The sequence below is a fragment of the Papio anubis genome, chromosome 2, assembly GCF_008728515.1.
Source record: "Papio anubis isolate 15944 chromosome 2, Panubis1.0, whole genome shotgun sequence".
Classification (NCBI taxonomy): domain Eukaryota; kingdom Metazoa; phylum Chordata; class Mammalia; order Primates; family Cercopithecidae; genus Papio; species Papio anubis.
In genome coordinates this window covers 91,377,260-91,395,051 of record NC_044977.1, presented here as the reverse complement: position 1 = coordinate 91,395,051, position 17,792 = coordinate 91,377,260, and the positions used below count along the sequence as shown (strand labels likewise).

The window sequence follows — 17,792 nt, the reverse complement described above, 5'->3', positions numbered from 1 at the left end:
GCCGAGGCGGCGGGATCACGAGGTCATCAGGAGATCGAGACCATCCTGGCTAAACATGGTGAAACCCTGTCTCTACTAAAAATACAAAAAAACTAGCCGGGCGCGGTGGCGGGCGCCTGTAGTCCCAGCTACTCGGAGGCTGGAGGCAGGAGAATGGCCTGAACCTGGGAGGCGAGGCTTGCAGTGAGCCGATCACGCCACTGCACTCCAGCCTGGGTGACACAGCCGGTGACCGCCTCAAAAAAAAAAAAAAAAAAAAAAATGCAAAGAACTAGCCATGCAGGTATGGCACCCATAGTCCCAGCTACTCGGGAGGCTGAGGCAGGAGAATGCATGTGAACCCAGGAAGTGGAGCTTGCAGTGAGCTGGAGATCCAGCCACTGCACTCCCAGCCTGGGCAACAGAGCGAGACTCTGTCTCAAAAAAAAAAAAAAACCCAAAGATGTGAAGCCTCCAAAATGAAGTGGAGGGCCATACCCTGAAGGAAGGGAGGGATCTCCAGGTTTGGAAGAGTGACGCCTTTTATCCTTACTTGAATAGAAAGGATATAATTTCTGAAGCTCCCCATATCCTAGCTTCAGGAATAGCTTTTGTTAGGCCTGCTGGTCTGAAGAGAGATCCTAAAATTCCAGATAGTACCCCCTATGGCAGGACTTTGGGCAAAAATTATGTCTTTCTGATTGGTGAGCCTGGATGCCTTAAGAAGGGAATAGAGTCCTGGAGTTTATACTAGAAATCATTCTTACAGGAGAAACTAGAAAAGCACCAGAGACAGGGAGTGGTTTTTAGAAGCAGGACTAGCCTCAGAGAAGAGAGGCTAGAGAAAGTTTATCTGACAAGCATTAGGACCCAGGAGGAAAGGGTCAGGATAGATAGGTTAGATGGGCGAGTCTTGCTTGGGCGACATGACTTTGAGAGTTCCACTCATGGCTGTTGGGTCAACCAACTTGTCAGGACCCCAGAGCTGAATGACTTTTATCTCTGTCAACTGTTGGCTCAGCCCAGAAGTACAGGAAAAGCGGAAGCTGGTTCCACACAAACCAATGTTCCCCACTCCAAAGAGTCAGGGGTTGTTAAAGAGCCCTTTCCTAGAAAGCCTGACACCCATGTCCTTATTCCGGTGGCCACGCTAGTCACCTTTAACTGGCAGACAGGTGCCTGGTATTTAGCCCCTGAATTCCAAGGAAAAATAGGACAGAGTAACAAGCGAAAGGGGTCTGATGGTACTCATCGCTTGGCGAAGGCCCCACATTGGGTGCCAAAATGTGTCCAGAATGTATTCCTTCCAGTGGGTTCTTGGTCTCACTGACTTCAGGAATGAAGCCGTGGACATTCACAGTGAGTGTTACAACTCTTAAAGATGGTATGTCCAGAGTTTGTTCCTTCAGATGTTCAGGTGTCTCTGGAGTTTCTTCTTTCTGGTGGGTTCATGGTCTTGCTGACTTTGGGAGTGAAGCCACGGACCTTTGTGGTGAGTGTCACAGCTCTTCAAGGTGGTGCAGACCCAAAGAGTGAGCAGCAGCAACATTTATTGTGGAGAGCAAAAGAACAAAACTTCCACAGTATGGAAGGGGACCCAAGCGGGTTGCTGTTGCTGGCTCAGGTGGCCAGCTTTTACTCCCTTATTTGGCCTCACCCACATCCTGCTGATTGGTCCATTTTACAGAGAGCTGATTGGTCCATTTTACAGAGTGCTGATTGGTCCATTTTACAGAATGCTGATTGATGCATTTACAATCCTTTAGCTAGACACAGAGTGCTGATTGGTGCATTTTCACAGAGTGCTGATTGGTGTGTTTACAATCCTTTAGCTAGACACATAGCGCTGATTGGTGCGTTTTTACAGAGTGCCAATTGATGCATTTACAGTCCTTTAGCTAGACACAGAGCGCTGATTGGTGCATTTATAATCCTCTAGCTAGACAGAAAAGTTCTCCAAGTCCCCACTCAACCCAGGAAGTTCAGCTAGCTTCACCTCTCAGATTTATGCTGCACAAAAGCTGTGAGCCTTCTGCCTGGGGAACCCCTGCAAAAAGTTCCAACGGGTCTGTGGACCCTTGCCAGCGGGGATGATAGGATTACTTCTAGGTAGATCTAGTTTAAATTTAAAAGGAGTGCAAGTACAAACAGGAGTCATTGATTCAGATTACAATGGGGAAATTCAAATTGTTGTATTTACTTCTGTTCCCTGGAAAGCAGAGCCAGGAGAGCATATAGCACAACTCCTGATTGTGCCGTATGCAGAAATGGGGAAAAGTGAAATTAAATGAACAGGAGGATTTGGAAGCACAAACAAGGCAAAGCAGGTTATTGGGTGAATCAAATTACTGTTAAACATCCTACCTGTGAAATAACTATTCAGGGAAAGAAATTTAAAGGTTTGGTAAATACAGGAGCAGACATTTCAATCATTTCTCTACAGCACTGGCCGTCCACGTGGCCAATTCAGCCCGCTCAATTTAACATAGTTGGAGTTGGTAAAGCCCCTGAAGTATATCAAAGCAGTTATATTTTGCATTGTGAGGGGCCCAATGGACAACCCGGGACTATTCAACCAATTATAACTTCTGTACCTATAAATTTATGGGGAAGAGATTTATTACAATAATGGGGAGCACAGGTTCTAATTCCTGAGCAATTATACAGCCCTCAAAGTCAACGTATGATGCATGAAACAGGGTATGTCCCTGGTATGGGACTAGGAAAGAATTTGCAAGGTTTGAAGGAACCACTTCAAGCGGAAAGGCAAAGTTCCTGCCAAGGTTTAGGATATCATTTTTGATGGCGGCCATTGTTAAGCCTCCAGAACCTATACCTTTAAAATGGTTAACAGATAAGCCAATTTGGATAGAACAATGGCCACTAAGTAAAGAGAAACTGGAGGCTTTAGAGGACTGACTTACTGAACAATTAGAAAAAAGGACACATAACTCCAACATTTTCCCCTTGAAATTCTCCACTCTTTGTTATTAAGAAAAAATCAGGTAAATGGAGTATATTAACTGACTTAGGAGCCATTAATTCAGTTACACAACCTATGGGGACATTACAGCCAGGATTGCCTTCTCCTGCTATGATTCCAAAAAACTAGCCTTTAATAGTCATAGATTTAAAAGACTGTTTCTTTACTATCCCCTTAGCTGAGCAAGACTGTGAACGGTTTGCATTTACAATTCCTGCAGTAAACAACCTGCAGCCTGCTAAGCGTTTTAATTGGAAAGTGTTGCCACAAGGCATGTTAAACAGTCCAACAATTTGCCAGACTTATGTAGGGCAAGCAATTGAACCTACTCATAAAAAATTTTCAGTGTTACATTATTCATTGTATGGACAATATATTTTGTGCTGCCCCCACTCAAGAAATATTACTCCAATGTTATGATCGCTTGCAAAATTCAATTTCTCACTCTGGTTTATTTATAGCTTCTGACAAAATTCAGACTAATACCCTTTACTCCTACTTGGGGACCTTAGCAAATGACACTACTATTGTGCCACAGAAAGTAACCATATGTAGGGATCAATTGAAAACATAAAATGACTTTCAAAAATTACTAGGGGATATTAATTGGGTACGACCTGCTCTAGGCATTACTACCTATGCCATGAGTAATCTATTTTCTACCTTCAGAGGAGATCCTAGTCTCACTAGCCCTCAACAATTAACAGAGGCTGAGACAGAGTTACAGCTGATTGAAAAGCAAGTCCATAAGGCTCAAATAAATAGAATAGATCCAGAGAAGACTCTAGATTTGCTAATTTTTCCAACTCATCATTCACCTACTGGTGTTACTGCCCAAGAGCACGACTTAGTAGAATGGCTTTTTCTTTCACATACTAATTCACAGACTCTAACTCCTTATTTGGATCAAATCGCTACTATGATGGGAAATGGGAGAACTTGGATTGTTAAATTACATGGATATGATCCTGGAAAAATTATTGTCCCTCTCACTAAGGCACAAATACAGCAAGCTTTTATAAATAGTCTTACTTGGCAAACCCATTTAGCTGACTTTGTGGGTATTCTTGATAATCATTTTCCTAAAACAAAACTGTTTCAATTTTTGAAATTAACTAATTGGATTCTCCCTAAAATAACTAAATTTAAACCAATTGAAGGTGCTGAGAATGTTTTTACAGATGGGTCTACAAATGGTAAAACAACTTATTCTGGCTCGAAAGGTAAAGTTTTTCAGATGCCCTATACTTCACCTCAAAAAGCGGAGTTTGTAGCTGTAATTGAGGTATTGACTGTTTCTGATATGCCTATTAATGTGATTTTGGATTCTTTGTGGTTCATTCCACACAATTAATTGAAAATGCTCAGTTACGATTTCATACAGATGAACAACTGATAACTTTATTTACCCAATTACAAACAGCAGTTAGGAGTAGGAGGAACCCTTTTTACATCACTCATATTAGGGCTCATATGCCTCTCCCAGGACTTTTAACTGAAGGGAATCAAATGACTGATTGCCTAGTTGCTACTGCAATATCGAATGCCAAACACTTTCACAATTTAACCAATGTTGATGCCTCTGGTCTCAAACACAGATACAGCATTACATGGAAAGAAACGAAAGCTATCATGCAGTGATGCCCAACTTACCAAATGGTACATTCCTCATCTTTTACAAGAGGAGTTAATTCTGAAGGATTGGAACCTAATTCTCTTTGGCAAATGGATGTCACACATGTTCCCTCATTTGGGAGACTATCTTATACACATGTATGTGTGGACACCTTTTCTCACTTTGTCTGGGCTACATGCCAATCAGGAGAGTCTTCTGCCTGTGTTAAACGTCACCTTTTGCAGTATTTTGCAGTGATGGGCATTCCAGCTTCTATTAAAACAGATAATGCCCCAGGCTATACTAGCCAAGCTCTAGCTACATTCTTCTCTCTATGGAATATTAAACACATTACTGGCATTCCATATAATTCTCAAGGACAAGCCATAGTAGAAAGAATGAATCTCTCCCTGAAGCAGTAGTTGCAAAAGCAAAAGGGGAGAAACAGGGACTATGGGTCACCCCATATACAATTTAATCTAGCATTATTGACTTCAAATTTTTTTGAGCCTGCCTAAAGGCCAGATGGTATCAGCAGCTGAACAGCATCTACAGAAACTAGCTGCAAAGACAGAAGCAGAACAACTGGTTTGGTGGAGAGATCTGATAAGAAGAAGTTGGGAAATAGGTAAAATAATAACTTGGGGTAGAGGTTATGCTTGTGTTTCTCCAGGACAGAATCAACAGCCAATTTGGGTGCCATTGAGACAGTTGAAGTCTTAACTATGAGCCAGATACCCAGGAAGAGGTTTGGGGAGGATCCCAAAACCCACCAGTTGCAGCCATGTTGAGACTGATGCTGAGGAGGACCCCAAGTGTCACGAGCAACACCTGTTGAACACAGCCACCTACCTGGGGACAGATCAAGAAGCTGTCACAGATGGCGGAAGAAAACCTTAGGAAGCAGGACACCAGTCACAGTTAGTAATTCAATGATAGCTATGATAGTGGTGATCACCATTGCTGTGAGTATTCCTTCAACAAGGGCTGACACAGAACAATTATACTCATTGGGCATATTTATCAGTTTTGGCTGGCAGTAATGCCTGGATGTGATCACTCTATGACACATTTACACATACTTTCTGGTCTCAGTATTTACCATAATAAATCTGCTCCTATAATTGAGGCATACTGCCCTCAAAAACCTATTTGTAAACAGAATTGGACCTGGCCAGAAATAATGAATGTACTTATTTGGGAAGATTGCATTGCAGAACAGGCAGAGGTGCTGTGCAATGATTCCTATGGAATCATTATTGATTGGTCCCCTAAGGAGATGTTTAGCTTGAATTGCACCTCTCAGTCAGCATGCCATGGCCACACTGTGTTCAGCTGGTTTAAACAAAATGGTCAGATGGTAGAAATGGGTAAGAAAGATGGCAAGAGTTCCTATTATCTGTAAACATGGCGCTATCGTGGCACCTCAACCTCAAATGATATGGCCCACTGTAGGAGCTAAACATAAGGATTTGTGGAAACTATTAATGGCTCTTAAATAAGATCAAAATTTGGAAAAGAATAAAAAAGCATCTAGAAGGACACTTTACAGACTTGTCTTTGGATATTGCAAAATTAAAAGAACAAATATTTAAAGCTTCCCAGGCACACCTGACCTTAATGCCAGGAACTGGAGTGCTTGAAAGAGCTGCAGAGAGATTAGCAGCTATTAACCCATTAAAATAGATAAAGACACTTGGAGGCTCTGTGATTTCAATGATGATTGTGCTTTAATCTGTGTTGTTTATCTTTGTATAGTCTGCAGATGCGGGTCTTAACTCCTGCAAGAATTAGCTCACCATGACAAAGCTGCCTTTGCTTTTATTGCTTTGCCAAACAAAAAAGGGGGACATGTTGGGAACAGGCCCCCAGATCTGGCCATAAATGGGCCCCAAAACTGGCCATAAACAAAATCTCTGCAGCACTGTGACATGTTCGTGATGGCCATGACACCCATGCTTAAGGTTGCGGGTTTACTGGAATGAGTGCAAAGAACACCTGACCCACCCAGGGCGGAAAACTGCTTCCAGGCATTCCTAAGCCACAAACAATAGCATGAGCAATCTGTGCCTTAAGGACATGTTCCTGCTGCAGATAACTAGCCAGAGCCCATCCATTTGTTTCCCGTAAGGAATACTTTTAATCTATAAGCTATAGAAATAATGTTTGTCACTGGCTTGCTGTCAATAAATATGTGTGTCAAACTCTGTTCAGGGCTGTCAGCTCTGAAGGCTGTGAGTCCCCTGATTTCCCACTTTGCACTCTATATTTCTGTTGTGTGTCTTTAATTCCTCTAGTGCCACTGGGTTAGGGTCTCCATGACTGAGCTGATCTTGGCACCCCATCTCTACTAAAAATACAAAAATTAGCCAGACATGGTGGTGCATGCCTGTAATCCCAGCTACTCAGGAGGCTGAAGCCAGAGAATCGCTTGAAACCAGGAAATGGAGGTTGCAGTGGGCCAAGATCACACCATTGCACTTCAGCCTGGGCAACAAGAGTGAAATTCTGTCTCAAAAAAAAAAAGAGGAAAGAAAGGAAAAGTGTGTTTTCTCAAGTTATGCAACAATGTTAAGTAACACAAATTGTTATAGAGATATCTTTCTTTTTTTTTTTTTTTGGAGACGGAGTCTCACTCTCTTGCTAGGCTGGTGTGCAGTGGCACAATCTCACCTCACTGCAACCTCCAACTCCCTGGTTCAAACAATTCTCCTGGCTCACCTCCCAAGTAGGTGGGACTGTACAAGTGCACACCACCATGGCCAGTGGGTGCCTTTTTTTTTTTTTTTTTTTTTTTTTTTTAGTAGAGATAGGGTTTCACAGTGTTGCCCAGGCTGGTCTCAAACTCCTGAGCTCAGGTAGTCCTCCCACCTCAGCCTCCCAAAGTGCTAGGATTACAGGCATGAGCCCCCGTGCCCAGCCTCTGGTGTCCCTTTTTATGAGGACACCAATCCTATCATAAGAGCCATATCTTCATGACTTCATCTAATGCTCATTACCTCCTAATGAACCCATTTCCAAATATTGTCATATCAGGGTTGTTATGATGATACCATCATAGCAACATGTGAATTTTTGGGGGACACATTCAGTCCATAACAAGGTCTATCTGTGATTGTTTTATTATGGCTCCTTCTCTCCCTTCAGCCCTGCTCTGTTCCTTCTCTGTAGGCACACACTCTAGAATTAATGTGTACCCTCCAGTTACCTTCTATATACTCAATTACATAATTGTTTGGTGTGTATAATGTAGGTTTAAAAATTTATATAAATGATCTGTAATAGAGTAAATTCTTTTTGTTGTTGTTGTTTTTTGAGACTGAGTCTCGTTCTATTGCCCAGGCTGGAGTGTAGTGGCGCAATCTCAGCTCACTGCAACCTCTGCCTCGCGGGTTCCAGTGATTCTTCAGCCTCAGCCTCCCAGGTAGCTAGGATTATAGGTGCCTGCCACCACACCTGGCTAATTTTTGTAGTTTTAGTAGAGACGGGGTTTCACCATGTTGGCTAGACTTGTCTCGAACTCCTAACTTCATGATCTGCCCGCCTTGGCTCCCAAAGTGCTGGGATTACAGGCATGAGCCACCGTGCCTGGCCAAGTTCATTAGTTTTCACCTTTTCTTGTACTCAAAACTATGTTTTTGAGAAGTCTCAAAATCCCATGTGATTATATATAAATCTTTTTTTGTTTGTTTGTTTGAGAAGGAGTCTTGCTCTGTTGCCCAGGCTGGAGTGCAGTGGCACAAACTCGACTCACTGCAAGCTCTGACTCCTGGGTTCACGCCATTCTCCTGCCTCAGCCTCCTGAGTAACTGGGACTAGAAGCACCTGCCATCACTCCTGGCTAATTTTTTTGGTATTTTTTAGTAGAGATGGGGTTTCACTGTGTTAGCCAGGATGGTCTCGATCTCCTGACCTCATGATCTGCCTGCCTCGGACTCCCAAAGCACTGAGATTACATGCGTGAGCCACAGTGCCTGGCTGATTATATATAAATCTAACTTAATACTCATGGCTGCTGAATCAGCTAATGCATGTACCTTATTTTATTTATCTATTTTAATGATGAACAGATTGATCTTTTAAAAAGATAACATTCTTGGCCAGGTGCAATGACTCATCACTGTAATCCCAGCACTTTGGGAGGGTAAGGTGGGCAGATCACCTGAGGTCAGGTGTTCGAGAGACCAGTCTGGCCAACATGGTGAAACCCCGTCTGTACTAAATATACAAACATTGGCCAGATGTGATAGCAGGTGCCTGTAATCTCAGCTACTCAGGAGCTCAAGCAGAAGAATGGCTTGAACCTGGGAGGTGGAGGTTGCAGTGGGCCAAGATTGCACCACTGCATGCCAGCCTGGGCAACAGAGCGAGACTCTGTCTCAAAAAAAATTAAAATAACATTCTTGGCCCTGCACAGTGGCTCACGCCTGTAATCCCAGCAATTTGGGAGGCTGAGATGGGCAGATCACCTGAGGACAGGAGTTTAAGATCAGTCTGGTCAACATGGTAAAACCCCATCTCGACTATAAATACAAAAATTAGCCAGGCGTGGTAGCACACACCTGTAGTCCTAGCTGCCCAGGAGGCTGAGGCTGCCATGAGCTGAGATCACGCCACTGCACTCCAGCCTGGGCGACAGAGTAGGACCCTGTCTCAAAACAATAAAATAAAATGATAACATTCTCTTAATCTCTACAATTTTATGAACTGTAATTTCCAATATGGTGTTGTAGCCTAGAATGCTGTTATACAAAGAATGACGATGTCAGTCTTTTCTGTTTGAGTTTCCATCTGGTTGTTCCCAGATTTTAATAAAAATGTGTGGTACTCAGAATTTCCTTGTGTTTCTTTGTGTTTCATTGTACTGACAATATACAGGGGACTTGAAGGTCAGAACAAGCTATCACTCTGCCCAAAATATTCCCAAATGGACAGCTGTGAACTATGATTTCATTTGTTCAGGATATTTGTCCATTTGATACACTTTTTTTGCTTAATTTCAGGAACAAGAAGTTATCCAACTGGAATACTAATCAAAATGATTATTCCAGTCTCAGCGATTCCCAGTTCCTCTTTGGATCTCAGTTCTGTCCAGAAAATTCAGAAACCCTATCAGCACCCTTGGACTTCGGTGCCCACTTGAGACATTCAAAACAGTCACAACAGAATTCTCTGGAGGTGAGTCTGGTTTCCAGAATTGCTCTGCACATATTTCACAGTTATTATGGAGATAAACTATAAAGGATACTTATTCTGGCCTGGTGTAATGGCTGACACCTGTAATCCCTGCACTTGGGAAGGCTGAGGCGAGTGGATCCCTTGAGCCCAGGAGTTTGAGACCAGCCTGGGCAACATGGCAAAACCCCATCTCTACAAAAAGTACAAAAATTAGCTGAGTGTGGTAGCTGAGGTAGGATTGCTTGAGCCCAGGAAGTCAAGCCTGCAGTGACCCAGGATTCTGCCAGTGTACGGCAGCTTGGGTGACAGAGTGAGACCCTGTCTCAAAAAAACAAACAAAAAAACAAGGCCAGGCGTGGTGGCTCACGCCTGTAATCCCAGCACTTTGGGAGGCTGAGGCAGGTGGATCACGAGGTCAGGAGTTCAAGACCAGCCTGGCCAAGATGGTGAAACCCCGCCTCTACTAAAAATACAAAAATTAGCCAGGTGTGGTGGCAGGCACCTGTAATCCCAGCTACTCGGGAGGCTGAGGCAGAGAATTTCTCGATCTCAGGAGGCGGAGGATGCAGTGAGCCAAGATCAAACCACTGAACTCTAGTCTGGGAGACAGAGCATGACTCTGTCTCAAAACAAACAAACAAAACAAAAAAACCCAACAGCCAATACTTATTTTCTAGCCTTAAAAAAATAACTTATTCTGTTGGAGTATATTTTAAAATTGTACATCTGTAAGGATTAGTCTTCTAAAGGGATTTGTGCTTGATTAGTGACTCATTTGACTTAATAGTCTGAAATGGCAACATTTATATTTGCAGTTTCTTCTATTACAAAGCAACATAAAATAGCGTCAATCCCTTGGCCACTTCTAGAATATGTATATATACATATTCTATATACGTATATATACATATTCTATATACGTATATATACATATTCTATATATGTATATATATTTGCCTAAGGCTAGTCATACTATTGTTTGTGATAATTTAATAAGTAAAAAGAGTTTTCATAAAATAGAAATAAATAACATTTTATTTTAGACAGACCTTTTAAAATAATAAACTTCATGTAATTTGTATACTTTAGTGAACTATACTACATTATGTCCTTGAAGAAGGAGATAAGGATTCTGAGGCCTAGGTTAGTGAGTAAAGGCCAGAATGAGGAACAGAGTCTCTTGAATCCTTGATTTTTTGAGATTGATCTTTCCTTCCTTCCTTTCTTTCTTTCCTTCCCTCCCTCCCTCCCTCCCTCCCTCCCTTCCTTTCTTTCTCTCTCTCTCTGTCTCTTTTTTTCTTTCCTTTTTCTGTCTGTCTTTCTGTCTTTCTTTCTTTTGAGACAGAGTCTTGCTGTGTCACCTGGGCCGAGGTCCAGTGGCATGATCTCGGCTCACTGCAACCTTTGCCTCCCAGGTTCAAGCAATTCTCCTGCCTCAGCCTCCCCAGTAGCTGGGATTATAGGTGTGTGCCACCACACACAAAAATAGGTGTGTGGTGGCACACACCTATAATCCCAGCTACTGGGGAGGCTGATTTTTGTGTTTTTAGTAGAGATGGGGTTTTGCCATGTTGGCAGGCTGATCTTGAGCTCCTGACCTTAGATGATCTGCTCACCTAGGCTGCCCAAAGTGCTGGGATTACAGGTGTGAGCCACCATACCCAGCCTGATGTTTTGAGATCAACCTGTCTTTTTTGTGAGTCAAAAACATTTTTTATTCTGGAGACACCTATAACTAAATGTAGGTTTGTTTTGTTTTGTTTTGTTTTCGAGACAGAGTCTCACTTTGTCGCCCAGGCTGTAGTGCAGTGGTGCTGTGGCAGGAATCAGAGGACCAGAGAGACCAAATGGGTGAAACAGGAGGATTTTATTAAGGTGTGCACTGGCTCAGCGGATTCGCATCCAAAAGGCTGAGACCTGAACAAAACAGGGCTTGACTTTTATACACACTTCTGAAAGGGGATTGGCCAGTTTGAATGGCGTGGTGGGTATTTGGTGGCATGAAGTTTATAGTGCAGGCAAGTGGGCATACAGAAGCAGAACAAAGGCAGTTAATCAAACAGTGATGGGTTTCGTCACCCTAGCATAGCTCATGACCTTGCAGCTGCATTGGAAAGAAAACAGGAACTTATCAAACTAAAGCAGGCTTTGCATCTGGTACATATCTTACTCAAGCTCGTCTTGTGACCTTGTTATGTTGCACAGAAGAGAAACAGGAATTGTAAAACTCTGTGAAGTAACCTTGAGTATCACTAAGGAAGGATTATCAAAGGGGAGGGGGAAGTTAGGAAAAGAGAAAAACCTGCTTTCCCACCCTTGCCTGGGAATGAGAGGAGAGGGGGCTCTGGAGCACGTTCCTTGAGGGCTCTGGTTTTGCAGATAGTGTTATCAAAGTCCCGTCAGAGCTCTGCTTCCTATTGCCAGGTCTTGGAGTGAGTCAGCTCACCAAGAGAAAACTTGTTTTTCTCTTTACATCTCCTGCTTCAGTGCAATTTCAGCTCACTGCAACCTCTGCCTCCTGGGTTCAAGCAATTATCATGCCTCAGCCTCCTGAGTGGCTGGGATTACAGGTGCCTGCCCCCATGCCCGGCTAATTTTTGTATTTTTAGTAGAGACAAGGTTTCACTTTCTTGGCTAGGCTGGTCTTAGACTCCTGACCTCAAGTGATTCACCTGCATTAGCCTCCCAAAGTGCTGGGATTACAGGTGTGAGCCACTGTGCCCGGCCACACCTGGCTAATTTTTTTTTTTTTTTTTTTTTTGAGAGGGAATCTGACTGTCGCCAAGCTGGAGTGCAGGGGCACGATCCCAGATCACTGCAACCTCTGCCTCCTGGGTTCAAGAGATTCTCCTGCCTCAGCCTCCTGAGTAGATGGGACTATAGGCGTGTGCCACCATGCCCAGCTAATTTTTGTATTTTTAGTAGAGACGGGGTTTCACCATGTCAGCCAGGATGGTCTCGATCTCCTGACTTCATGACCCACCCACCTCAGCCTCCCAAAGTGCCAGGATTACAGGCGTGAGCCACTGTGCCCAGCCGCACCTGCTAATTTTTATATTTTTTGTAGGCATGGGGTTTAGCCATGTTGCCCAGGCTGGTCTTGAACTCCTGGGCTCCAAGGTTTTTTTCTTTTTGAGACGGAGTTTTGCTCTTGTTGCCCAGACTGGAGTGCAATGGTACAATCTCAGCTCACCGCAACCTTTGCCTTCCAGGTTCAAGCAATTCTCCTGCCTCAGTCTCCTGAGTAGCTGGGATTACAGGCAAGCACCACTGTGCCTGGCTAATACCATATTTTTAGTAGAGCCGGGGTTCTCCATGTTGGTCAGGCTGGTCTTGAATTCCCAACCTCAGGTGATCTGCCTGCCTTGGCCTCCCAAAGTGCTGGGATTACAGGCATGAGCCACTGTGCCCAGCCTGGGCTCAAGTTTTATGTACAGACTTACGTGCATCAAATAAGGACTTAACAAATAAGATTAAGTTGGTGCTTTTTTTTTTTTTTTTTTTGAGACAGAGTCCCTGTCACCCGGGCTGGAGGGCAGTGGTATGATCTCGGCTCACTGCAACCTCCTCCTCCCGGGTTCAAGCGATTCTCCTGCCTCAGACTCCCGAGTAGCTGTGATTACAGGCGTGCGCCACCATGCCCGGCTAATTTTTGTTTTTGTTTTTGTTTTTTGAGATGGAGTTTTGCTCTTGTCACCCAGGCTGGAATGCAGTGGCACAATCTCGGCTTACTGCAACCTCCTCCTTCTGTGTTTAAGTGATTCTCCTGCCTCAGCCTCCTGAGTAGTTGGGATTACAGGCGCCTGCCAACATGCCTGGCTAATTTTTTGTATTTTTACTTGAGACAGGGTTTTGCCATGTTGAGCAGGCTGGTCTCAAACTCCTGCCCTCAGGTGATCCACCTGCCTTGGCCTCTCAAGGTGCTGGGATTACAGGAATGAGCCACCACACCTGACCAATTTTTGTATTTTTAGTAGCGACGGGGTTTCACCATATTGGTCAGGCTGGTCTCGAACTCCTGACCTTGTGATCCAATCCGTCCACCTCGGCCTCCCAAAGTGTTGGGAGTACAGGCGTGAGCCACCGTGCCCAGCCAGTCGGTGCTTTAAGTTAGTAAAGTATTGTCTGAAATAAGTTTTTCAGTACAAAAATTGGTATCTAGTGATATGAAGGAATAAATGACCTCCCTGAATGTTTCAGAGTTTTGCCTAAGAATGCAGAAAGTGGCTCACCATGTGTCAGCATGCCCACTGTCCAGTCCACATCAAACTTACCAATATGAGTTTAGTTCACTAGCGGCTGAGCAACAGCAATTTGAGTTAAAATTATGATTCTGAAAACTTCAGCACATCATCTCAGCAATAGCATAAATGGTTCTCTGTTCTTGCCTGTAAATTTATGCAGTTGATTCTAAGCTATTTTAGTTGACATTTAAAATCTCTCTGGGCTGGTAAGGCAAAATCTATATTAATAAAATCAGTTGCTTTATTTTAAATATAATTTTCTGGTATATACAAAAATAAAATGGAAATACTACTTGCTATATTACGTTATAGCAATATGGTTTGCACTTAAATGTGACTCTGCATTGTACAGAAAATAGTGAATGCTATACATATTTTTGTGTGTCAAATGCTATATATATTTTCATTTAACAGGGTGAACCTAGCATTTTCACAAAGTACCAGACAAAGCCCCAGCTGTTTGGAGGAGATATAAAAGATGGAGGTTTATTTCCTCCTCCTTTGTCAGTTGGAAAATCAAAAGGCCTCTTGGAACAGTTTGAGGAGAAAAAGAAAAGGGCAAAAGACAAATATGACAGGTATGTAAACCTTTCAAATGGATGAGACAACTCATCTTTTCTGAGTAAAACAAGACATAGAGTGTCAGTAATTAAATAATTCAATTTTAGCATAATAGCACAACAATAGAGTTCTCCAGAGAAACCAAAACATAGGACTTACACACACACACATGCACACGCAGACACACACAGACACAGACACAGACACAGACACACCGAGAAAGAGGGAGAGAAAGAAGAAGAGAGAGAAATACAGATTGATTTTTTTTTTGTGGTTTTTTTTTTTTTTTTTTTTTGAGACGGAGTTCTTCTGTCACCCAGGCTGGAATGCAGTGGTCGGATCTCAGCTCTCACTGCAAGCTCCTGGGCCTCCCAGGTTCACGCCATTCTCTGCCTCAGCTCTCCCGAGTAGCTGGGACTATATAGGCCTCAGCCCACCTCGCCCCGGGCTAGTTTTTGTATTTTTAGTAGAGACGGGTTTCACCGTTAGCCAGGATGGTCTCTGATCTCCTGATCTCATGATCCGCCTGGCCTCGCCTCCCAAAGTGCTGGGATTACAGGCGGAGCCACCGTCAGAGCTTTTTAAGACAGAGTCTTGCTCTGTCACCTGGCTGGAGTGCAGTGGCACAATCTTGGCTCACTGCAACCTCTACCTCCCAGGTTCAAGCAATTCTCCTGCCTCAGCCTCCTGAGTAGCTGGAACTACAGGCTTCGCCACCACTCGAGTAATTTTTGTATTTTTAGTGAGAGGAGTTTGGATCTCATGCTGGCCAGGATGGTCTCGAACTCTTGACCTCGTGACCTGCCTGCCTCAGCCTCCCAAAGTGCTGGGATTACAGGTGTGAGCCACCACGCCCAGCCTATAGATTGATTTATTGTAAAAATTTGTTCATGAGATTATGGGGGCTAAGAAGTCCCATAGTCTGCCATCTGTAAGCTAGAGAACCAGGAAAGAGAATGGTGCAATTTAGTCTGACTCCAAAGCCCTGAGAACCAGGAGCTCTGATGTCCAAGGGCAGGAGAAGTTGGATGTTCCAGATGAAGAAGAGTGAATTTGCACTTCTTTTGCCTTTTTGTTCTATTTGGACCTTCGCAAGATTGAATGATGCCCACCCAAACAGGTGAGGGCAATCTTCTTTACTCAGTCTACCAATTTTTGGGTATTTTTTTTTAGTATTTTGGGACAGGGTCTCACTCTTGTCACCCACACTGGAGTGCAGTGGCAAGATCATGGCTCACTGCAGCCTCAACCTCTTGAGCTCAAGTGATCCTCCCACCTCAGCCTTCCTAGTACATGGGACCATAGGCATGTGCCACCATGCCTGGCTAATTTTTTATTTTTTGTAGAGACAGGGTCTCACTCTGTTATCCAGGCTGGTCTTGAACTCTTGACCTCAAGAGATCCTCCCATGTCAGCCTCCCAAAGTACTGGGATTATAGGCTGAGCCACTGTGCCCAGCCTAAATGCTAATCTCTTACAGAAGGACTCTCACAAACATACCAACTATCTGGGCATCTCTTAGCCAAGTCAAATTGACACATAAATTAACCATTTCATAGCACTCTTCCCTTTGAAGTTCGTCTGTATTACTATCATTTTTTTGTGTGTGAGATGGTATTTTGCTCTTGTTGCCCAGGCTAGAGTGCAATGGCGCAGTCTCAGCACACTGCAACCTCCGCCTCCTGGGTTCAAGCGATTCTCCTGCCTCAGCCACCCAAGTGGCTGGGATTACAGACACCCGCTACCACGCCCGGCTAATTTTTGTATTTTTAGTAGAGACAGAGTTTCACCATGTTGGCCAGGCTAGTCACAAACTCCTCACCTCAGGTGATCCACCCACCTCAGCCTCCCAAAATGCTGGAATTATGGGCATGAGCCACCACGCCCGGCCATTATTATTATTATTATTATTATTATTATTATTATTATTTATTTTATTATTTTTTTTTTCTGAGATGGAGTTTCAATCTTGTTGTCCAGGCTGGAGTGCATTGGCACAATCTTGGCTCGTTGAAACATCCGCCTTCTGGGTTCAAGTGATTCTCCTGCCACAGCCTCCTGAGTAGCTGGGATCACAAGCACATGCTGCCATGCCCAACTCATTTTTGTATTTTCAGTAGAGACTGGGTTCGTCATGTTGGCCAGGCTGGTCACAAACTCCTGACCTTAGGTGATCTGCCCACCTCGGTCTCCCAAAGTGCTGGGAGTACAAGCATGAGCCACCACAGTCTTCCCACCTTAGCTTCCCAAGTAGCTTCGATCAGAGGCACACACTACCGTGCCCACCTAATTTTTTTTTCCAGAGATGGTGTCTCACTATGTTGTCCAGGCTGGTCTTGAACTCCTGGGCTCAAGCAATCCTCCCACCTCGACCTCCCAAAGTGCTGGGATTACAGGCATGAGCCACCATACCTGGCCTTCTAGTTATTCTTAATTGCCTTCTTGTCAGTGTGATTTGCATATAGTCTACCACATAGTGGTAGTGTGGTAGATTTGCATATAGTCTACCACAATTTTTTTCTCTCTGAAAAATAAAAACTAGAGGATTTGTAAGAGAAATGTAATATTCAAGTAAGGTTACACTTATTTTTCCTAAACATCTGCCCCCTGATTTTTCTTTTCAAATCATCAGGATTAGGAAGTTGGACAACTTTATTTATTTTAGAGTCTAGAATAGAATGCGGCCAGGCACAGTGGCGGGTGCCTATAATCCCAGCTGCTCGGGAGGCTGAGACAGGAGAATCACTTGAACCCAGGAGGCAGAGGTTGCAGGGAGCCTAGATTGCACCATTGTACTACAGCCTGGGCAACAAGAGTGAAACTACATCTCAAACAAACAAGCAAAAAAACAAAACAACAACAAAAAAGAATAGAATGCATGAAATCTTTTAAATTTTACATTCAAAAATTTTTTTTGAATTTTTTTAAACTTTTAGGTTCAGGGGTATATATGCAGGTTTGTTACATAGGTAAACTCTTGTCACAGAGGTTTGTTGTACAGATTATTTCATCACCCAGGTACTAAGCATAGTACTCAATAGCTATTTTTTTTCTGATCCTCTCCTTCCTCCACCCTTCACCTCAACTAGGCCCCAGTGTCTGTTGATCTTCTGTTCATGTCCGTGAGTTTTCATCATACAATGTATGAATTCTTTGGTTTTTGTTTTGTTTTGTTTATTGAGATGGAATCTCACTCTGTTGCCCAGGTTGGAGTATAGTGATACGATCTTGG

At 43.5% G+C, this 17,792-nt stretch overlaps 1 protein-coding gene across 3 annotated transcripts in view; it reads left to right on the top strand.

Moving 5' to 3' along the window:
• Positions 1-17,792, top strand: part of CCDC36 (coiled-coil domain containing 36) — a 63,619-nt gene that overhangs the window by 29,500 nt on the left and 16,327 nt on the right. For all 3 annotated transcript variants that reach the window (XM_031663344.1, XM_031663342.1, XM_031663343.1), the window contains exons 3-4: positions 9,581-9,755; positions 14,414-14,577. In XM_031663344.1, the coding sequence (XP_031519204.1) occupies positions 9,581-9,755; positions 14,414-14,577 (339 nt within the window). The remainder of the gene's footprint in view (positions 1-9,580; positions 9,756-14,413; positions 14,578-17,792) is intronic.